This window comes from Trichogramma pretiosum, unplaced genomic scaffold (assembly GCF_000599845.2).
Source record: "Trichogramma pretiosum strain Unisexual culture from Peru unplaced genomic scaffold, Tpre_2.0 scaffold75, whole genome shotgun sequence".
In the NCBI taxonomy this organism is placed as follows: Eukaryota; Metazoa; Arthropoda; class Insecta; order Hymenoptera; family Trichogrammatidae; genus Trichogramma; species Trichogramma pretiosum.
The window spans coordinates 489286-513081 of NW_019641613.1; the positions used below are offsets into that span (position 1 = coordinate 489286).

At 40.8% G+C, this 23796-nt stretch overlaps 2 protein-coding genes across 3 annotated transcripts; both read right to left on the reverse strand.

Moving 5' to 3' along the window:
* Positions 1-130: 130 nt before the first annotated feature.
* On the reverse strand, positions 131-22587 carry LOC106653652 (disks large 1 tumor suppressor protein-like). Of its 2 annotated transcripts, XM_014373175.2 has the most exons (8): positions 21345-22587; positions 3002-3352; positions 2831-2936; positions 2573-2713; positions 2266-2445; positions 1676-1848; positions 1489-1598; positions 131-1420 (listed from the first exon to the last, which is right to left on the reverse strand). In XM_014373175.2, the coding sequence occupies exons 2-8, from the start codon at positions 3299-3301 to the stop codon at positions 1219-1221; spliced, it is 1212 nt and encodes a 403-aa protein (XP_014228661.1). In that variant the 5' UTR covers positions 3302-3352; positions 21345-22587; the 3' UTR covers positions 131-1218. The 2 variants fall into 2 exon arrangements, with proteins under 2 accessions (XP_014228661.1, XP_014228663.1); XM_014373177.2 differs by lacking the exon at positions 2573-2713 and having other exon boundaries at positions 21345-22584.
* Positions 6534-14296, reverse strand: LOC106653597 (ankyrin-1-like). The gene is made up of 4 exons (XM_023458711.1): positions 12201-14296; positions 8635-8675; positions 6683-8537; positions 6534-6588 (listed from the first exon to the last, which is right to left on the reverse strand). Exons 1-4 carry the CDS (start codon positions 14066-14068, stop codon positions 6534-6536), a joined length of 3819 nt encoding a protein of 1272 aa, XP_023314479.1. The 5' UTR covers positions 14069-14296.
* Positions 22588-23796: the final 1209 nt, after the last annotated feature.

A 23796-nucleotide genomic window follows, 5' to 3' on the forward strand; every position in this document is an offset into this window, starting at 1 on the left:
TCGTGATGGCTTAAACATTAACACAAATAAACTTACAAACTTAAGAGGCTTAGTTAATGAATATAAAATACATTTATATATTACGTAGGCTTTTTCTGTGAGAAGTTAGTGCACGTGAAAAATAAAAATCTAAGACACGAAAAATAAAGTGTTTTTTTTTTCCTGCTTGTTGTCAATAAATACAATTAATTGTTCATTCTCGTAGTTAAAATATAGTTTCTTGTCCCTCCATCTGCTTGTCAAAAAACTTCGCCAGATGCCGAAACAAATATACAGATTTGCGCCAACAATATTCAAGACAAATAGAATTCTCTATTCTTTACAAATTAGCTTTGTACAATTTACATTTAATTGCTTATTTACATTTACAATTATAAGTTATTCATTTTTATCACCCCTAGCTAAACATTAAATAGCTATTTACAAAGTAAATATTTTTTTTTTCTTCAAGTAAATGCTCTTGCGGAAATTTTTCATTAAGGGCTATATTCTTTTCAAACGTTTATGTATAAAAAAGTATCAACTTTTTTTTCGCTATAAATAAATCTATATAAATTCCTAATAAGACAAAAATCACTGAACATCATTTAAAACGGTTATCGTTAGTTATTAATACTATTGATCTATTCTTTTCGTAAGTGTTTTCTTTTTTCTTTGTTTTTTCCATTAGCTTTTTTTCTTCTGTTTATTCCGGAAGCAATACTGGTATTATTACACGACGTACGACGGAGACACGATCGTGAAAGCGCATTTTGGCACGGGAACGCGCGAATCGTAAACGCAACTAATAATTTCGATCGTCGACGCCGAGCACGCAAAAAAAAAAAAACATTTTTGACGCTGTAAACAAGAGTAAAAGCATTATCCATTTATTATAAAAATATGCGCAACGCACGCACTCGCCCACTTTCACTCGCTCATACGCACGCACGCACGCACACATACGACACGATGCTCTATAGATTGCGTGAATCAACATTGCGACGAAATCAAATTAAAAACACATAAAAACTAATCAATGATTTTATAATCCTTTCAGATCTATATCAGCGTGTTACAAGTTACATGTATATATATATATATATATATTATTTATATAAAAAGGCACGAGTTAACGAATTTTTTTTTTAACGTTCTATCGAGTTCGACGATTTTTTAGGTTTTTTTTTTGTTTAATTAAAAATTCTACAGCTCCTCCGGGTCGTCGTCGGAGCTCGGTCACAATTGCTGCTCTTTGCACGGCACCCATATGGTTGGGCCCGACTGCTCGGCTATGACCTTCTTCACCATCGCGTAGATGTCCTCGGGCGTGTCGCCCTGCACCACCGCCGTCAGATACTCGCTGAACTCCTCCTCGACTTTCAGCGCGCGCTCGTAGACCTTTTTCGCCTGGTCCTCGGCCATCCTCTTGTTCATCTCCCTGTATGTGTGGAGTAGCAGCGATGAGTAATTAATTTTATATTGTAGAATTCAAAGGGAGGAACTTACATGATGGAGTCGATGGACTTGGGTTTCAAGAAAATCGTTATGGGATACAGCTGCGCCGCCTGCAATCGTTTGATCGCGTTCCCGCTCACGTCCAAGATACAATGTTTGCCCTGAAATTTGAAAAAAAAAACGGATTAGATCGCTTCGCGGGACTGGGTCGAATAGAGGTGGAGGTGTATGTGTATACCTGATCGGCGACCTTCCTCACGGACGCCAACGCCGTGCCGTAGATGTTGTCGTTGTACTGGCCTGCTTCGATGAACAAATTATTTTGAATATCTTTCTCCATCTGTTCGCGCGAGGCAACGAAATGATAATCACGCCCATCGACTTCGTATTCTCTTTTACTTCTTGTTGTATCTGCGCAAAAGCCAAAATATAACAAAGTAAATAAATCCGACTCTGTCTTGCTATATTGTTATACACAGTGACGTCAACGCGCTGCACTGCTGCAGCGCGCGATGCATCGTCATCGTCGTCTCGTGTGCTCGTGTGCAGTTATAGATTTGGAATACAAAAAAAAAATAAATAAATAAAAGAAGAGAAGAACTGAAGATTTTGCGATAATATGCGAGGTGAAATTTAGAATGTATATTTTTTTTTACAACTGAATACGATGGATTCAAGGTATTTTTGCCATTTCGTCATACTACGTGCCATATTATATGTATAGATGTGTTATATTGTATACAATATACGATAGATTGCGGTTGGTGCGATGGGATACAGGACGCAAGGGGATGCATGTACATTATTTTTTTTCATCTCTCTACTCACGAGGTATGCAACTGTCGAATTTGTCCGGGAATTCCGAGATTAGGTCCTCGTTGATGCGATCCTTGAGCGGGCCGACTATGATGATGGGTCGCGTGTACTGTATGGTCACTCGCTGGATGATCTCGTACGTGAGCACCGTCTCCTCCTCGGCGTTTTTGTTCTCGCTGTCGTTGTTCAATTCTGCGAGAGGAACGAAAAAAAAAGTAAATAAATTACTTTGTTTTCTAGTTTGTCGTCGTTTCTTTTCAATTTTAATTCAGAGCAGTGTACAAGTTTAGTTTTTAGGTTTTCGAACTTCGGTCCGGACCTTGATTATTTTTCTTCTCCGAACGAGCATTCGTTAATTCATCCTTGACTTTCAGTTCGTCACAGATAAGCGCGTATAGCACGGATAGAGGAAGAAATTCCGAAGTAATAACGCCTGTTCTTTCGACTTCTTTTTTGACTTCTAGACACGCGACGCAGTAGAAATGAACAAAAAAAAGGTTCTATTTACTTTTGAACGTACGAAGTGCTCGAAAACCTATTTTTTTCAATTTATATAATAAAACGTGGCCTCGCTTACGTTCCGTGCTCTGGGTCTGTTCGTCGGATTTGCCGCTCTTGTTCCTGCGAAATCTCAGCGTGCCGCCGAACGAGAAATTTTTCTGCTTCCTCTCGAGCGTCGATTGCTACATACGAAAATTTCAACATTATCATTACTATTATTATTATTTTGTTTCATTCATCGGCTTACCCTCTCGTTGCTGCTGATGACGGGTCCCTGCTGGCCCTGAAACTTGACCTGGCGATCGCGGGCCTTCTGCTTGCGCTCCCAGCGTTTGCGCGACGGTATTATCCCGAGGGGCTGATGCTCGCCCTCGCCCATGGGCGTGTAGCGTCGCGCCTGCCACCACTCGTCGTCCGAGGCGTTGGTCACGTGCAGAATCTCGCCGTAGCAGAAGGCCAGGCCGTGCGACGGCAGGCCGTCGTCCTTGTTCGGGTCATAGGTGAACAGGGTCTTGACGTAGAACGATTTCTTTTGCGAGGTCCTCATTTGTGCGGTGCGCAGCGTGCGGTGCTGCTTCGCTTCTGTGTTTTTTTCAACCTGTAAGGAGATCAGCAGGCGTGAGATTTGCAATTCAAAATGTTACCTTTCGATGATGAAATTCCGATTTCGTGTATGATGCATCAGAAACAAAGAAGAAGCGAGACTTTTAGCGCTATTTTTAGTTTACTTTTTTTTTTTATTGTCGTCATATATCGATCGATCGATTTCATTCTCTCCGCCCACACTTTTGATATACAACGTCATGTACATACGTATATACGTGTAAAAATAAAATAAAAGAAGTAGCAACAACGTCTCTCGGATAATACCCACACACAAAGGGGGGAAAATCTCACTTGTCCCTGATAATAATACAAGTAAATCGTTTCCTTTTAAATCTTTTTTAGGTCGACGTCGGGACATTGCGCCGGGATAGAAATTTGCACCTATTTGTAACACATCGCGCGCAGTCGCAGCGCACCGGCGCGGCGTTATAATTGCTGCGTTAAGCTCATACATATTCTTATGTTCTTTTCGGAGCGAGCGGGAGGAGGAGGAGGAGGAGGAGAGTGACAATTGTGTACGAGAGGCACATCGCTAACAATGCGATTTTGTAACGGTACACCGTCGTCACCGTCGTCGTCGTCGTCGTTCGAGTCGTCCGAGTCGCCAAGAGAAGCTCTCGCGTGTATGTCATTACCTTACTTTCTTTCCGCGCCTCGTGATCTCCTTATTATTGTTATTATTTACTTTTTTTTGTCACGCGAAAGGAATTATGATGAATCGCTCGCGGGCGACTGTCGTCGCTTGATTTTCCTATCGGATCGATGGCGACACGCCCTTTGGGCTCGAGAAAATGTGGCATTTTCTTTTTTTCTCTCTCGTTCGGATGCAATTCTCAGCGACCGTCGATGTACGTAATTTGATTTATTAGGACGAGAAACGAGAAACTCTATACACTAACGACATTATTACTATATAGATATGCATAGATGTAGAAAAAAGATCATCTTGACTCTTGTACTTCTCGCTCGTTGAACACGCGAGAGAGCGACGCATCGATTTAGTTTTATCTCTTCGATATCGAAAATTCATCTTTCTTTCTTCCAACGAATCGTAAAATTCCTTCCTTCTTAATTTGAATTTAATAGATATAACGACGAACGCGCTCGGCACAAGAGCTGCGCACTCGGCACGATGAGAGATAGAGAGTCCCTCTCAATGATATACGAGGCTAATTAGTCCCACGCGACTCGCCTGTACTTTTCCCACTTATTGATTCGGTTTAATTACCTTTACAAAGAGACGCGTTTTATCACGATGCATTATACGCCCGCGCGCCCGGCTTTGTATACTTAAATGGAGAAAAGTTCGTTCGAAGAAAAGACGATTAACGATACGGATGCGTTTGATCGTCGTTGCAGCAAAAGAAAAGTGTATTTTCGAGAATATAAATCGAAGCAGAGAAGAGAGCTGACGCTCCGAATTTCCTACGTCTTCGTGCGACCGCTGCAATACTGCTTATACGGAGCTCTGCGTTGAGCATCGAAAAATATACGCCAACGTAGCTGCTGCTGGATCGTAATTTATTATAAAAATGTGCGCGCGCGGATACATCATCAGCGTGTCGTGTATTTTATTTTCAAACGTTTTTTTCTTTTTTTTTTCATCGTGTCAATGCAGCTATAGCAGCAGCAGTAGCAGCACCAGCAGTAGTAGTATTATGCACAATTTAATCAAATATAAATGAAAACATTTTTAACATAATTAGAATATCCTGGAAAATCCGTTATATAATTCATGTTCATTTGTTATAGCTGACGAGAGAGAAAGAGGGATATATGAACATTGTTGAAAAGTACATATAAACGCAACAACCAAAAGGTATAGTTAATTTTATCGTATCACGAATGAATTAAATTCAGCAGCAGCGTCAGAGACAGCGGCAACGTCAGCGAACGGCTCTTGGATCTAAATAATTGAGTTGTCAGGCAGCAGCAACAGACAGCGGGGGTAGGGGGGATGGGGTAGAGGAGTGCATAGGACAATCTTGAATCTTTTGACTGCACGCAGCTCGGGCAACGGGATACACTTGCCGCGCGCGCGCCAAAGGGTCGAAGGACTCGATCCGCTTCGAAAGTCCTTCTTAACAACGACGACGACAACTTTGCCGTTTAAGTTTATACACATGTCTGTACGTATCAGTGTCCTGAAACGCAACAGAGGGAGAGAGAGAGAGAAGCTGTAGAATATAATATTGTGTATCTGGGAGTACGTATTGTTGCGACGAGAGACTGGACACGTTGTTTCGCCGAGATGTGAGTGTTAATATTGCTCCGCCGAGTAAATACGAATGTGCACTGCGCAGCACTTTTTCTCTGTACAACCTCTTTTGTTTTTGTGCTTTTGTTTCTTTTGACCGCTGGGAAAAAAATTAAATGACATTCGCTCGTAAATAAGCTAGTTTCAATCTGGTTACATTAACTCATCGAGATTCTCGATTGCCATATTCTAATGTATTCTTTTTAATGCCTACGAGTAATCGCTATTAAGGTATATAACGTTAAGGTGATGCCTTGGCCCCAATTTTGACCGACCGAGCATTAAAACTGTAAATTGAAACAACTTTTTTACTATACCGATTTTCTAAAAACGGCTTTGTGGAGCCCTCCGTAATGTAGTTGTGAATAACTGCACCAAATTTCAGCCAATTTCATCGGATATTTTTCCCGGAAAACAGGATCGAAAATTTTGATCCTGTTTTCCGGGAAAACTATCCGATGAAATAGGCTGAAATTTGTCGCAGTTGTTCGCAGCAAGGTATCTTTTTCGCGTTATTATTTATGAACCGTTGGAGTCTCCTTCGTTATTAGATTACCTATAGATTGAGATATCTATGAATAAAATCGAGGAGAGTATTCATGCCGAACAATTGAATTAACGTTAAAAACTTTGACCACCATTAAAAAGAACAAACAAACCTATCGGAATGCGTATGAGCAAAATTTTTTCAGGTCCAATTGCGCCGGCCACGGTGAGTTATATAAGTTGCGATATACATTAAAAAATGCCCCGCGCGAACGCACTGTCTGGTCGAGCGTGGAATACGTCATTAAAATATGTTTTGAGATTTGAGATCTTTTATATTTGAATGATGATCGAATGAAAAGTTGAAAGTCATATTTTTAAATGTTTTTATTTGAATCACACGAAAAATGTGCAAAATTACAATGTAACATCATAAATTCAAAATCATGTTGATCATGTCACAGTGGAGAGTTAGCAGCCAGACACTAAAAAAGCAAAGTTTAGAAGTATAGAATTGTTAGAATTAGAATTTATAGTAAAAATTACTGCTGTGCATGGTGTGACGAAAAGAAAACTTGCATGAGCGGGTCATTTCTCTCCGCTTCGCTTAGATCGCAGTTCGCCAAGTAAATACTCCATAAATCTTTGTTCTCCAAATGATCCATGATCGTGTCACAGCAGAGAATCGGCAGTCGGTTGTGAATCAGCTTCGAGAAAGAATCCAGTGCCCATCGCCGAAAAAGTCCTCTCGATAGTTTCTCGCAAACACGTTCGATACAAAGACTACTATAAATTTCGGGGAGTGTCTTCAATTTATCCGAGCGAGCCAACTTCAAGTAGTCCGCGTATGTGAGTCGTTTTTCAGCCTCCTTTTGTCGTAACTGGATCAAGTCGTACAGCGACAGGTCGGATATTATCATTATTTCTTTCGCTTGGCTCGTGAAATATGGTTCATCCAGACAATATTCATCACCAGATTCGTCGAGATCCAGCCAATTGTCGCATAATTTGTTATTGGCGAACAATTTTATGATCGTGATAGTAGCGTCTCGGTCCAGTTGATATCCTTTCTCCTCAAGACGTTCGGTGACGTACAGAACACAAGACCTTATTTCCAATTTAAGATAATCACTATTTTCCGTCGGTTCGTTGAATCTCTCGATGAACTGACTCGCAGTTGGAAAAACGAAGCTCGACGCGTCAGCCCCATGATTCAGAAGTGCATCGACCACATATGACGAGAGATTCGTAACGGCGTAGTGCAAAGGTGTCCGACCCTCCTTGTCTCGTGCATCGACCTGTACCTCGTTAACTGCAAAAAATAGATCTATCATGAAGGCGTTTTTGTCGTGGCGTCTATTACAGAAGATGTGCAGAGGAGTCGACCCCTCTGCATTGGCTATACTCGGGTCCGCGCCCTTCTTTAGCAGCAATTCGGCTTGCTTCATGTACTTGTGTTTCAGAGTCAGATGTAGGGGTGTATTACCCAATTCGTCCTGGGCGTTGACTTGCACAAGTTGGTTTAATTCTTCGCAGATATTGAAGAATATCTCGCAAAATTCGTGGTAATAGTAATTCGTGCAAATGACGTGCAGAGGAGTCAATCCTTCCTTATTGACCATATTCGGATTGGCCCCATTTCTCAGCAGCAATTCAATCATCTCTTCTCTGCCGCGTTTAAGAAGAGCCCAGTGCAGTGGTGTCCAACCCCAGTTTCCCGCGGTATCGACCTGCACCTGCAGATTTTTTTCTTTACAGATCTCGAAGAACATCTTCATCGAGTCACAATTGACGTGGTCACTTAAGCACATCATGTTCAGAGGTGTGAATCCATTTGTATTGGGTATATTTGGATCGTTGCCTCGTTTCAGCAGTAATTCGACCAACTTTAACTGGCCGTGGTACAAGGCCAAGTGCAATGGTGTGTTACCCTCATAGTCTTGAACATTGACATGCAGCAACCGATGTTTTTCCTCGCTGATGTTGAAGAATAACTCGATAAAGTCGTCACTGTAACAGTTTTTGCTTATGATGTGCAGAGGAGTGTATTTAAGCCAGTCGACCAAGTTCGGGTCGGCGCCTCTTCTCAGCAGTAATTCGGCCGCACTCGTGTTGCGCACGCGCAGAGCCAAATGCAATGGTGTTTGGTCCAACTTGTTCTGGGCGTCGATTTGCAGCGGCTGATTGATTTCGTCGTTGCACTCGAAGAAGATTTTCGCCAAGCCATCGTCGCTTTTTCGCATGCAAATATGGTGCAGGGGTGTGTATCCATTTTTGTTTGGCCAATTCGCATTGGCGCCATTGCTCAGCAACAACTTCATCGAATCTTTGTCACCGCATTTGATGGCCAAGTGCAATGGTGTATTACCTAAATTGTCTCGTTCGTCAACTTGGACCAGCTCATGCTCTCCTTTATGGGCCATTATTTTATCCACTCACAATGCACAGTCACTTGTAATATGAAATATTTTTCACTATTAATCAGTTGCAGCAATCGATGCAATATATTCTTGATGTTCACGTTGCCGCACCGTAACCTGTACTGACTACACATTCACTACGAGCTTCGTATCTTCAATTAGAAAGTAAAAAACACATGGCCGAGGCTATAAGAGACACAAGTAGCTCGAACTATTTACAGCAACGAGAGAAAATCTTGATTCCAGCGTAGTTGGGGTCGCTCATGTATATAACATACGCCGGAGTAATAACAATAATGCACAGCAAAGTATAGGCGTCGCCCCTATTTCACTGAATTTATGATTTTCAATTGTTTCCGAATTAAACTACCGATACGTGTCATTCGATGGAGAAAGCTACACACAAACTCGCTGCACATGTACAAAAGATAAACGTAGATCGGTGTCTGGCGCCATGGAGACGTTACAGTTAGGTTGCTTTCACCAAAACTAGTAATGTAATTAATGATGTTGTCAAATTGTAATACTGCGAGTCTCAAAACTTATAATACGAAAAGTTTACTGCTCAGTAGTGGCTATTACTACGATAAAAATGAAGTATTTATGGCAATGTATAAAAAAAAATTATAAAAAAATTATTTAAAAAAAAATTTTATCAAAAAGAAGAAAATTGGAAGTAAAAATTTAACGTAAAAAAATATACAAACAAAATTATTCATATAAATAAATTGCTTATAACTTTATTTTTATAAAATTATGTTTATACAAATATATACTGCTTAAAACATGTTCATTTCGTTGTAATTAGCCTTATTCAGCTGAGAAATGTCGGCTAGGTGCAGCACACCTCCTGATTAAGCGAACTTTTCTATAATACGTGGAAAAGACTCGAGGTATATGACCAAAAAAATAAATAAATTGAAGCAAGGGAACTTCAAACACGCGTGTGTGTAGCGTCGTGAGAAAACGCATTTATGAATGAAAACGCGCACATCCTGTGTGAGTATCTATGTTGTTTTTTTTTATTATTTGCGCCGCGTATATAATACCCAGAGTTAAAAGGCATTTACCGTAATTATAAGTTTGCGCATTCGCTGCGCGTTCGAAGCTCGCGATATATTGTACATTACGATGCGAGCGGTGCATATTCCACATATGTTTATATTTTTATAGTACCGAGAGCTGCCCGCGCGCGACAGGTAATAATTTTCAAATATCATTGATAACGAGAACTCGGCGTTACGAGCGTTGCGACACTCTCTCTTTTAATACCTATAATAGTAATATCATTCGATTACAAGGCGATCGTCGTAAATTTATGGATGACGAAGCTTCGGTGCCTCTCTCTCTCTGTTCTTTGTTATTTTTTCTTTTTTTTTAGGTTTATTACCAACGCCCGCAGCGTACGATCGACCTACAATCTCGAATTTACAATCGAATCGCGTCGTCGTCGCCCGATCGATCCGCGGACGATCGTCATCGCAGCGTATAATAAATATGAGGCGTTATTTTTTCTTTCGCGCGAAAATGCCGCAAAACTTTTGCGCCTCCGTGAGTTACAAATTATACGCAGCGATAATAATAATAAACTCTTCCTTTTTTTTGCTGTTAATTCCGAGGCGCGCACATATTATCGGCCGCAGCCATATACGACCCACTTCTCTCTCTTTACTATAATGCATACCTTTTCTTGCCACTGCACTAATACCGCGCGTAAAGCTCGCTGCTCGTTTTAATTCAAAAAGTTTCATAAACGGATTACAATGGCCCTGCGAAATTGATTTGTATATATACGCGTTTCGAGGATTGTAATAAATAATCGGTTAATCAGATTATTTAACGATTGGCCGCGGTGGTGCAGCTGTACGATACAGCTTTTCGAGGCAAAAATACAAATCCTCGTTTGTATAATTCAGTGCCGCTGCGCCGATTACAATAATACGGCGCTCGCGAGCACGTATTGTGTACGATAATATTGTATACACGATGATGTAATATTTATGCACTTTCCGTAGGGCTCGGAATACGGGAGACTCTTTTGTCGCGACCACTTATGTATCGTCGGTCCGAAATAAGCATAATACGCGATGAAAAAAGATTGTCCGTGTGTGCGTGCGTGTGTTATATCGAGTGTATTATGGCACACGCATAACGCGGCAAAAAGTGGGTCACGTGTCACGCCAATAACGCACGCAACGACGCACAAATTGAGGAATGATAAAACTAGTTTCGCGTACGAATGCACGACGATGATGATCAGTATTTTTTTCAACGAAGCAACGAAGTAGATTTAATTTTCGGAAAAATGATTATTGTCGTTGTGACATCTTGCATTGTATACATGCACAAAGACGCGCGTGGATCATCGATTTCATCGATTTTCGACGTACACAACAACGCATCAATAATAATTGCGAAGTAATAAACCCGACCAATGTAATACGTGTTTGCGGTCGACGACGACGACGACACTTATACTCGAGCACGCGCGAGACGCTACATACAGGAGAGGCGCATAAATTAACGACTATCTTTATGTGCTTACATATATATATGCGCGCTTCACGGCAGCACGAGAGCCGCCACCGCTGCTGCTGCTGCTCAGGCTTGTGTATGCATGTGCACGTGTGTCACGCAACGTACAATACTTCGCGCGAGCAGTAAGGTAATAAACAAATGTGTATTATTTCGCGCGAGCGCGAAGGATAAAAATAGAATTTCAGCGAGGCGCGGGCGCACATAAACACATGCGGTATTATTGTTCATCGGTATTTTATATTTATAACACGAAATCGAGTCAAATAATAAGCGCGCGCGAGAGAGAGAGATGAAAAATGGTATCAAGGTTGATTCTCGATGGCTGTAGACTTTCGTGAGGGCCCGTTTTGTGCAAAGTTTAGTGTGGGACGTGCGAGGAGCTTTTTGAAGCTGTATATCGCCAAAAAAACCTGTTTCTGTTTTGGGCTCTTCGTCTCTTGTCTCTCGTTTCACGCGCGTTATACGTACATACACTACGCAGAGGATATCACTGCAACGGCGATGACAGCGATGAAATAAAAAAATTATTGAGCCAACGCGACAGTGAGTTTTATAATTATTACAGAAGAATATATGATAGAAAAAAATACCACTTGAAGATAAAAAATTTAGAAAAGTAAATTTGAAATATTAAATAAACTTCAGTCGTCAGAAGTGAAATTTCTTGAAAATTGGTTAATTACAAAACATCAAAATATGAAAGAAGAAAAATCTTAAAAGAAGAGTAAAATTGAGTTATGAAATAATTTAAAAAAAATCCAAATTCAAGAACGTCGAATATTGAGAAAAGTTGAATAAAATTTTATTGATCATTTCAGATCAGAATAAGACTCTAAATTGTTGTTATCTTTTCATTGTCATAAAATCAGATAGCAAGTATCGTTTACATTACAAAGAAATGCTCCTCGGTGAATATATAATTTTTACATCTTGATTTAACAGGATATAAAGGATATGTAGGTTAAATTTTCTTCTTACTATTTTTTTCAAAGTCGTTCAATTTATTTTTTGCTAAATCTACAATCAAATAATATTACAATGGAGTATTTTTGAAAAATAAATCTCTATTATGTGTCTACGGAACAATGAATAATACAAGAACATAAATAAAGTACTGGAAATACATTTATCGTTATTACGAGGCTTGGTCTGCAAACGCCAAGCAGATATTGCACAAATCTTGGTTGTCCAGCTTCTCCAAGATCTGTTCGCAGCAGAGAATCGGCAATCGTTTGTGGATCAACTCGTAAAACGGGTCCAGTGCCCAGCGTCGAAAAAATCCTCTCGATAGTTTTTCGCACAAATGCAAAAGACAATTTTTATTATGTCTTTCTGGGATCATCAGTTTATAATGACCTGATGATAATTGACCCGCGAACACGAAGTAGTCCCTGTACGTGAGTAGCTTTTCCTCCTCTTCGGGTCCTAAGTGGATGAGATCGTAGAGCGATAGACTCGGAATGATCATTGCCTTTTTCGCCTGTTTCGTGAACTCCTCATCATCGCGCAGAGATTTTTCAAGATCAGACGACTTTTCAAACAAATCGTGTCTAGCAAAGAATTTCATGATCGTCAGGGCGTCGCTTTGGCTGAAGCTATATCCTCTTGCCTCGAGCTGCTCGGCTACGGCCAGGGCACCGGACGCTACTCTCATTTTGCAGGTTAACGGTGAATTAAGTCGGACTTCCGTTCCAATTGAAGTTGGGAAAATGCAGTTGGACATATCTGCGCCACGATTCAAGAGCACATCGACGGTGTTTGGCAATAGATTCTCCATGGCCAACTGCAACGGTGTCTTACCCGACTTGTCTCGGGCGTCGATCTGCACCGTCAGCTGCATTTCATCACAGATCTCAAACAAGATCTGGACGAATCCATCGTCGCGGTCTCTGCAGCAGACAGCATGAAGAGGAGTCGTGCCGTACTGGTTGGCCAAATTCGGATCTGCGCCGCGTCTCAATAGGGTTTTAAACACCTCCTTATCGCCCCAGGGCAAGGTCAAGTGCAATGGCGTGTCACCCCGCGTGTCCTGGGCGTTAACCCGCACCGTCCGTTGCATCTCGTCGCAGATCTCGAAGAAAGTCCTCACCAAGTGGCTCTGCGCGCGGACAACGAGGTGCAACGGAGGCGTTCCCTCCGCATCGCGAGCGTTCGGATCGGCACCACGTCTCAGCAGCAATAGGACCACCTCCTGACGGTCGTGCTTCAGAGCCAGGTGCAGCGGCGTCCGACCCTCATTGTCCTGGGCGTCGATGTTCACCCGCTGACGGACCTCGTCGCAGACCGACAAGAACCTCTCGATCGTGCCAACATATTCGGGTTGACGGAACCGGCACATATTGTGCAGAGGCGTCGATCCCATCCGATTGGCTGCATTCGGATTGGCGCCGTTTCTCAGCAGCAGCTCGATCGTTCGTCTGACTTCGTTGTCGTTGTCACGTGTCGACGAAGCCAACAAGTGTAGCGGCGATTCGCCCGTTTCTCTGTGGAAGCAATTCGGATCCTGGCCAAGCTCGAGAAATTTTTTTACCACGTGGTAACTGACGAATTCACAGGCCATGTGGAAATGCTCCGAACGGCTCTCCTTGTCGAAGTAATGCACATCGAATTGGGCATATATGTCGAAAAGGCAACGGGAAACCTTGGGGTCATCCAAATACAGGTCACCATTAATGTAATATAAATTGGCTAAATGATGCAGCAATATGACTTCGTTGAATTTGAGGCCACCTTTATCATAGCCGGCTCGGATCACGAACTCGATGAATCGTTGATATTCATCGACGCGATTGTAGTCTTTGTCGAAGAGAATGCCTTTTGCGGAATCCGCGATGAGACGCTTGATTTCTTCGGATCGAAACATCTTCCAAAGGTTGGGTAGTTGGCCCTTCCAGTTTTCGATCAATGGGCGCAGTCGACGGAGAAACTCACGTCGCTTCGTCTCGACCTCCCAATTGACCTTCTCTCGCAGGATCTTCATCATTTCTAAGTCAACGTGCTCGGCCATTGTTCACACTCGCACACAATTATTAGTCGCTCACAATATAACAAAATATATTTCTTTTTTCCACAAAAGTCACTCGAGGCGCAATCGTTGCTTTTATTTCTCGTTGTTCACACTGTCACGTTCGAACGCACACTGATCTCTACATTCAGAGAGTAAAAAAACACATGGCCGAATCATTGAAAGAGAAAGCTAAGTTGTAGCAGAGAATATAGATCAAATAGAAGGTGGGATCCGTAGGATTTTGCGAAGACAGTTTTGAGCAGTAGTTCTATCCCCCATCAGGCAGGCGGCGTTGCGATCACTGTAGGCGCGCATTTAAATGTCCAGCGACAAGGCCGAGCATTTTATCCACAATGCGTGTTCATTTTTATCATGTAAATAATTATTTAAGTCGAATGAACAAAGAAAATAAATAAAACACATTTTTTATGATATAATTATACTGTGCTATTATTTTATAAACATGCTATATCTGAAGTCATCAATGCTCGTTGCGAGTATGACAAGCAGACGGTTAAAAACAATTGCATGTCGTTGCTTGCAAATCAACGCATGTATGGCTAATTCACGACTACGCAAAGATAGATTTAGGCGATCAAGATCAACCGACTCTGTTGAGGTTGCTCCATGAAGTACGTAGCTGGATATTTAGCTCATAAATGTCTCATAAAATTTCACTGTGAATCATGCCGATCGACTTTGATACGCGAAAATCAAAACTTAGAAGCGAACGAGGATCTTCTAATATTTCGGAAGGCTTACAACGTTCCTCAAAAAGAATTGGGCAATTTAAAAGTTCCGACCGATGAGTTTTTTAATATTATAGTCGAGGCGTATACAATTATGCAGCAAGAATTTAATATACATATGCATGAATATAATCTCCGAGCAACGTTAATATCGCTAATAGAGTTCGTGATTATCGATAAATATAGTACATTTTGGATATGCGAAGAGTGTTTTGATCATAGAAGTTTTATTATAAATCATTTCGTAAAACTTCATATATTCTATTTTTTAAAGTGGATGTTTTGCGATAACCGTGACACTAAAAATTTCAAGAGAAAATTTAACAATTCGACAGATAAGCCATGTTTGAAACTAGTAAAACTGAGCCAATGATTCTAAATAAAAGTACTTCTTTGAGCTGTTCAAAATATTTATTTATTATATTTTTGTTACTTTTAGTATTATTTATTGATTCGATATTAATAAGATATTAATGATTGGTTTAATTACACTACAGAGAATGTTTTCCCACTCATTTGCTACATTCATTCCACCTTAATAATTATTTACATGATAAAAATGAACACGCATTGTGGATAAAATGCTCGGCCTTGTCGCTGGGCATTTAAATGCGCGCCTACAGTGATCGCAACGCCGCCTGCCTGATGGGGGATAGAACTACTGCTCAAAACTGGCTTCTCAAAATCCTACGGATCCGGCCTTCTATTTGATCTATATTCTCTGGTTGTAGTTCGAGAATAACAGATAGGTTTCGCTCTGAGCGTTGGGGTGGAGCTTAGAGCGGCGCTGTCTGCGGTCAAAAATTCCAGCGTCGACTGTTCGAACTAAATTTTTTCCTCATGAGAATTAACACGAAAAAGCAGGAGCACATGGCATTTTCAGAAGCTCTCTAATAGTTCACCGATGTTTAATCCACCTTTGATTAATTACTTAGCCATGATAGTAATGAAATCAAATCTATCGCAATAACTATTCAGCATAACTAAAATTTTCATTTTTCATACTGTAAATCTACGGTAAGTTTGTATTACAATTATTAATGATATTATTGGTGATAATCATAGCAAACTCAACTTTACTTATGACTCTTCTTTGCCAGCCGTCTCGATAAAATTTTTATACGCACCTTATAACATCATGTAGTCTATGATAATTAATTAGTCAATATTACGTTTTTCGGGGACTGAGAGTACAATATTTTGTGTCACTTTTTGCGAGGAACCGATTGACCCAATCAGAATCATTGTATCTTTTATAGATTTCAAAAGAAAGCGTCAGGTCGTTGCGATTTTCGCGTGTAATATGAGGAGCGCTGGAGTGACGCTGCTCTCGTTTGCGCTTCTAGATCACGTAATATATTACGGAGGTGGAATAATTAACGCGCAATATTTTAAACATCAATAAATCGGAGACGCGGCGAAGGAAGAGGAACTTGCAAAACTATCTACACTCTTACGATTCTCGGGGAAAGCAGCCGGGAATAAATTCGTGTCCGTTTACGCGCATTTCTTAGCTCTTTTTTTTTATTCATTTTCAACTTCTTTCAATTCCGCGACAAGCGTATACGTTCTGCAAACCTTTTATCCTAAAAATAAACGCACGTATATGAGCAAATCCAGAATTTTCCAGAAAATCAACACCAAACATTTTTTCGTGGTATGCAAGAAAGAGTGGCGGGAGAGCGTTCTTTAGGGACCTAGAAACATAAAAAAATGCGTGAAAACGAAAAATTTCGATAGTGAATTATTCGATATGCATTTTTGTGCGCCGCATATGAAGAATCACGATTTAGAGTGGTGAGAGTACAAAAACACTTGTGAGTATCGCAAAATAAGCATAAAAAAAATTTCAAAAACCCCATATCCAATGTATTTTTGTGTCTTACAGATGATAATAAAACTTCATTAAAGCTTCCATCTTATAGCAAACGCAATGTAATTATCAATACAAAGCATTATAGAGAAAAAATGTCTATATCCTGTGATATAAATACTAATATTATTCGATTTAAGGAACGTCAAAAAACAAGATCTCAAATAATAAATGTTTATATTAACGATGAAAATTCAAGTCCTGCGCCTGGAATTCGCAATTATGTATGTAAAGAGAAAAAAAGTTAAAGAAAACGATATTTGAAAACTAACCAACTTACGTTGCAACGAAATTTTATTAATTTTGGATTTTTCACAAAATTATCTCTGCATATACGCAAATGAGATACAAGGTTTTCATTTTGGTGGATCGAGGAGTCAAGTTTCTCTTCAAACTGGAGGATTTTATTTTCGAGATGAAAACAATCAAGTTCTCTTTGAATCTTTTTCCACGTTGTCAGATTGCTTAAACCATGATGCTGCCGCCGTCTGGGCACATTTTCAGCCTATCCTATTGAAAATTAAGAAAAAATACACACAAATTGATTCAATTTACTTTCAGAGCTATGGTTCATCTGGCCAGTATAAAAATAAATCGAACTTTTTTTTGCTTAATTATTTTTGTAATAAGTTTAATTTTAAAAATTGTGCCTGGAAGTTTACTGCAGCTAGTCACGGGAAAAGTCCAGCCGAGAGCGTAGGAGGTTCTATAAAAGAATTGTGTAATCGAGAAGTGTCATATGGGATCGATATTTTAAACGCTGAAGACATGCATCGAATTATTTGTAAAAAAAAAATGCAAAACATCAAGCTATTTCGCAAATTCTAATAGTTTCGCAATTGGTGGATAAATATTTTGGAAAAAAATACAGAAAGGTAATTTTAATGCAAAATTTTTTGCTTTTATCAAATCTGTCATAAAAATGGGGGTTTTCATTAGAAAAACCGATTTTTGGATCGCTGGAGCTTGAAGGTTAAGTTGAAGGTCAAATTCAAGGTCACAGTTGGATTCCTCGTCGAAAAATACATTGGTATGGGGTTTTTGAAATTTTTTTTACGCTTATTTTGCGATATTCACAAGTGTTTTTGTACTCTCGCCACGCTAAATCGTGTTTCTTCACATGCGGCGCACAAAAATGCATATAGAAAAATTCACTATCAAAATTTATCGTGTTCACGCATTTTTTTATGTTTCTAGGTCCCTCAAGAACGCTTTCCCGTGACCCTTACTCGCGTACCACGAAAAAATTTTTGGTGCTGATTTTGGCCCGTGAAATGGGAGAAAAATTCTGGATTTGCTCATATATATAGCCACCACACGCATTTGACCATAAAACAACGCGCGGAATAACGAAATCGGTTCGAAGCTGCAGCAGGCCGGCCGCGTTTTTTCAAGAAAAATCGCGCGGATGAGAATAGCCTCTGCTGCTGCTGCTGCTTGCCGCGAGAGCAGCAGACTGCAGTTTTTTTTTCAATTAATTCCGCCAAGTCGAGCTTTTGCATAACACAACCGCCACCGCTGTCGTTGCCAACAGCGCGTCGGTTATTTATTAATTTTTTCCTCTCTCTCTCTCTTTTTCATTATTACATATTATCCGCTCAAAAAAACACGGCGTAAAAGTCTATACGTGTACGTTTGTGTAAGTGCGTGTGTATGTGTGTGTGTGTGTAATAGCAGAGCGAGTCAAGGTTTTCTATAATTTCATACAAAACAGCAGCAGCAGCTCGAGCCGTTATATTACGTTCAATGCTATTTGGTCAATGTCGCAGACGCGCGCACATACCGTTTATACACACACACAACCCAACCTCGCATCCAGAGCATGTACCCTTATACACGCCACACATCGCACCACGAGCTCGACACGCTTTTAATATGCACACACACACACACACTATGATTTTCGTCGTTTCATGTGTGAGTGTTTTTGGCTCGCGACACTTTCTCTCGCTTTTAAATACAAACAGACACACGAAGAACGTCGTCGTCGCCGCAATGTGTGCGTGTGCGACGCAGAGAAAATCACGTCTGTGTAGAAGTAAAGGTAGTTGTTGCGGGCGCGTGGGTGTTGTGACCCGCGCAAAGCCCCGTATACAAATGAGAGAAGAAAAGAGGATCGCTTCTCCCTTTCCCCCTCGTTGCGTTGATTAATCTCTCCGTTTTGTTTTCTGATTAATTTTTTATACAAATATCCTCGTCGTCGCGTGTCTACAACTGACGTACAAGTATCGGCAAACACGGGGACGCGATGTTTGTAATAATGATACATACTCAATTAATAACACTCTCTCGAGTATATCGAGCGAAAGTCGATACCCATAATATAATAATACATCGAATGTAATCTCGTCGTCGTGTTTATACATGTATACGTATACGTACCGGCCTATTATAGAACTGTGACCGTAATAGACGTATACTATATATTGGCGGAAGTCGATCGGTCGAGAAAGAGAAGAGATGAATCGAGCTCCTGATTCAAGATGATATGGTTTTGCAGCACATGCATATGCACACATCGTATAAAAGGCATTGATTGACCTTAGAGTGTGTGTGTGTGTGTGTGTGCGTTGTTACACCACAAAGCCATTGAGAGTGCAGCATCGGTACGCGTGTCTCATGCCGCCGCCGCCGCCGCCGAGGCGCATCAAACTATAGATGTATATAAGTAATAGAGCAGCTCTGCGATGCACTTTCATAGAGACGTAAGATGACGTCGAGACTATAAATAGTCGCTTATGGTATAACATGTAGCAGCAGCTTCCTGCTTATCCGAGCCTGCATATAGATTAATACATCTAACGTAATATGAAAGAACCACACACACTCACAGCTTGGGTATAGTACATATTATAATAATATGTAATGCTTGAGGTAAATAAAGGCAGGCATGTGTGCGCGTGTGTGTGTTTACGTTCACGAATCGATGAATTGAAACAACAACAACATCAATGTGGACGCTTGTGTATATATAAGCAACAGCTGCACTCGGAACGACGCGTGTATATCGATAGACATTTTTAATAATAAGAAAAAAATAACAATGCAACGCGGAGGAAGAAAAATGACGAGCCACGCATTCCGCGCAGCGACAAATCGTTCGATTTTTACATTACATGTATAATTATATCGTCGTTCGGCCTTGGCGTATTTTTTTTTCTCTCTTTGTATAAAATGTAAAACATTATCATCGATCGCGATTGCAATTCCATTGTTGCGTTATTTATTTATTAATCGTAACTGCTTTCAACGTATTTTTATTTCAAAAACAACAAAAGGTGGGAGGAAGATGAGGAAAAAAAGATGAATCGATTTTTAAGACTCTCGGTGACGATCTCTCGCGACACAGAAAAGACGGCCGCTATTTCGTACGCAAGAGCGCTTCGATCGATATATCGCAACTAATGTACAGTATCGACACCATAACACCGCTTCGCCTAATCTATCTATATATCACCTGCAACGACAACGACGACACATCCAATATATCTATACGCGTGGGCGTAGATAATACGAAATTCTTCGCTCGCGGAAATTTTTTTCTCGCGTTTCGTACGCGATAAAAAAAAAAAGGAATTAATTATGTTCTGTACGGTAGCTCGATGCTCTCTCGGAGTATCGTAACGCATTCCTTGGGGGTTTTCAACGTTATTATGCACGAGTATTGCAATAACAATCGCGTCTCTTTCCTTGTAAGCCACCGTATAGCCACCGACACCGCCGCCGCGAACCTCTAAGGTATTCTACATTTTACCGTTAGCCCTTGTGCCGAGCTGAATACATGCCTCTCTTCACTCCGCGCGGCCGCATGCAGCAGTCACTACTATATATGTATATAATATACCTATGTAGACTACTCACTCACGGCGAGGCGTTGCTCCGCAACTCAAATTTCAACGTCATGTACTATATATAATACGAGGCGCGCACACACACACATAAACACGCGTCCTGTGGCTGTGTACAAATATACTGTCCATATATGAGTATGCGTAAGGTGTTCGCGTTACGTTACGCATGCCGATATGGAACACGGAATTATCATCCTCATCCTCGTTGTCGTCGACGACGTTTTATAATAAAATCAATTAAGATTGCACAGAGTTAAAAAGAAGGAAAAGGTCACGCACGTTTTACGAATACGTAATGAGTACAAATGCGGACGAATCGTCGTCGTCGTCGTCGTCGTCGTCGTCGTCGTGTCCTCGAGCGTAAACTGGCTAATTTCACGAGGAGCGGGCGTGTGCATAATAATGTACATATATATGAGAAAACGGACGTGAGTGAGTGAGTGAGAGCAAAAATAAGGAGTCGGCCGCCACTGCCGCCGCCGCCGCATACTTATAATGTAGGCGCGCGCGGCTGTCGACGCGAGTCGTGAGACACGCGTCGTCCGTTTTCCTAACCTTTTGCTAATCTGATTTTTCACGCGCGGCTCGCGTGTATACAGAATAAAAAACTGTACGTCGTAGACGCGCATACAGAGACATATTATCGAGTGAAGAAATTCACGCGTATAGATTTTTTTAAGTGGGAATGATCACGACGACGATAGAATCGCGTTGATGAGCAATAACGCGTTCTTCGCGTTCTTTCTCGTTTTCAATCGATCAATCGATAGATACATAGAAAGACTCGCTAAAAAAGAACTCACCGGAGTCTTCGAAATTCCTTCGAAATGTTTGACGAGCGACCTTACACACGACGGTCTCCTCCTCTTCGGCGTGCTTGTGTGTATACACCAAAGTTAACAATTACACACCAAAAAAGAAACTTTTTCGCAGCACAGCGGGGACTCGACTATTTTTCTTCTATAAAACTCCACCTTTTATATGTGTATTCTTTCGCGACGTGATGCAGACGGACAACAGCAGCAGCAACAGCGGACTATATATATTGGTTATATATATGTGTACAACACTCAAAAATCACAAAACTAACACACGATCGGTGATCACACGTTTACACGCGCGCACACACACACCAAAACACTGTATCACACGTACGCAAGGAATAACATATACGTGAGCGTCTTCGCGGGCACACCGGAACTCCGAAAAGCCGCACCAGCAGCAGCGGCACACAGACACGATTTTATTTTATTTGTTAATTATTAATACTCGTGGGGGTTTGTCGTCGTCGTCGTCCGGTTGGTGCAGGCGCTACGCAGGGCATGAGCTTCCAGCCTCCTTGACTGCAGCAGCATCGAGGAAAAGGTGTGGTGGTAGTAGTAGTAGTAGTAGTAGTAGGACTAGTATAAGTGGTGTGTCGTCGCGTGTAAAGCCACTATACCACTAAACTTAAACTCATGTGTCTGTACTACATACAGACTCGACTCTCATGTATCGACTATCGAGCGATCAACGCAGAATGATGAGAGATGTGACGAGAGAGAGAGACAAACAGCACACATAACCGCGGCGTTCCCCGCAAGAGATCTTGACTTTGGATTTTTTTATACATACACACATATGCGTTGGTATATAAAAACCGACTGTCTCTCTGCACTGTGTTGATGTATGTACGTACGACTGCGATGATGATGATGATGATGATGATATATATATTATGGCACGCGAACGGCACGGACACGCACGCACCCACAAAACACGAGTCTCAGCTCGCTTACTTTTCGTGATTAGCCAGCAGCACACGACTTTTTATATATGTAAAGTAACTTGAAATATGTGCGAGTGACGCGCTATTATGTTGTTGCAGATCGGCTGCTGCTTCTCTATCGTATATATCTTATATGATAAGTACATGTACACATGTGTATGTATGTGTGTGTGTGTGAGCCGAAAAGTCGGTGACGTTCTTCGTCGTCGTCGTCGTCGCTGTCGTCGTCGCGTCGCACGCCGATGCAGCCAGGACGAGATACCGACTCGGACTGCAGAATTTTATTTTTATAATGCCAAAAGTGCAGTTCTCTCTCTCTCTCTGTAATGCGAGCGGCGCGAGCAGTAGCACAGAGCCCGGAGGGGAGGGACGACGACTGCGCGGCGGCGACGCGACACGACGACGGGTGCAGCCGCGTCTCCTATATACATATGCACAATCAGCACACGCAGAGCATGGACACACAAACACGCACAAACGCCACTATTCGTGCGACGAGAGGCGCGAGACTTTGAAAGACTTTCGAGCTGTCGTATTCTCTCATCGACTTAGACATCGTATGAAATCGTGTTAATGATTATAAATGAAGATGAGGCTTATGAAAATTTTAAATAAGAAACAATGCAAGAGAAAGCAGAAATTACAGTTTGATATTATTTATTAGAACATTGTGATTTTAAAGCAGTCGCAGATGGAGAACAAGAATGCTGTTATTGTTTATTTCACTTAAATTAGATATTACCATCAGGGTACGTTATCGTATCCACCAACGTTAAGAAAATCCACAATAATGTATGAATGAAAAAACAAACGACAAAAGTTACATATTAAAAAATAAGATGTCTACACAAGTTAGATCTCCATGCTTTCCAATGCAACTTTGAAGACTGATTTGAGAATCTTTGACATTATGTTTACCTTGACTGTTTCGAATGCTTCTTGCAAAATTCAAACATCATATAGTTTTTCATTCTTCTGTTCAAAATTCCAAGTCTCTTCCGTCTCTTTATTATTTGCATATAGTTTAATACCTTTCTCATGAAATTTTTATCTTTTATAGTCCATTTCAAGTTGAGCACTTCAATGATCTTAAAAATGTCAATGAAGTCAAATCCATTTATTACAGAATTAATTATTAGATTCTTAATTGATGATGTATTTAAATTAAGTTTCTGTAAAGCTTTCATCATGTTTTTAAAAGTCTCAGATTCACTATCGCATGGTTTTTTGGGTGTTTTCATTATTATTTTAATATAATCATATACATTTTGTTTATCTGCTTTATTAACCATTGGACATGCGAGAGAAAACTGCTTGAAGCTAGCATTTGGATTCTTTTTGAGGTAATCCACCGAGGGTGCAATGATCCTACTCTTCATCGTAGATGAATACAACTTTATAAAGAAGACAACTGCAAAGGAAAAAAGCATAAACTAAATTGGCATTGAGTCGTAAAACTATTATTAATCAATGATTATTTACTTTTA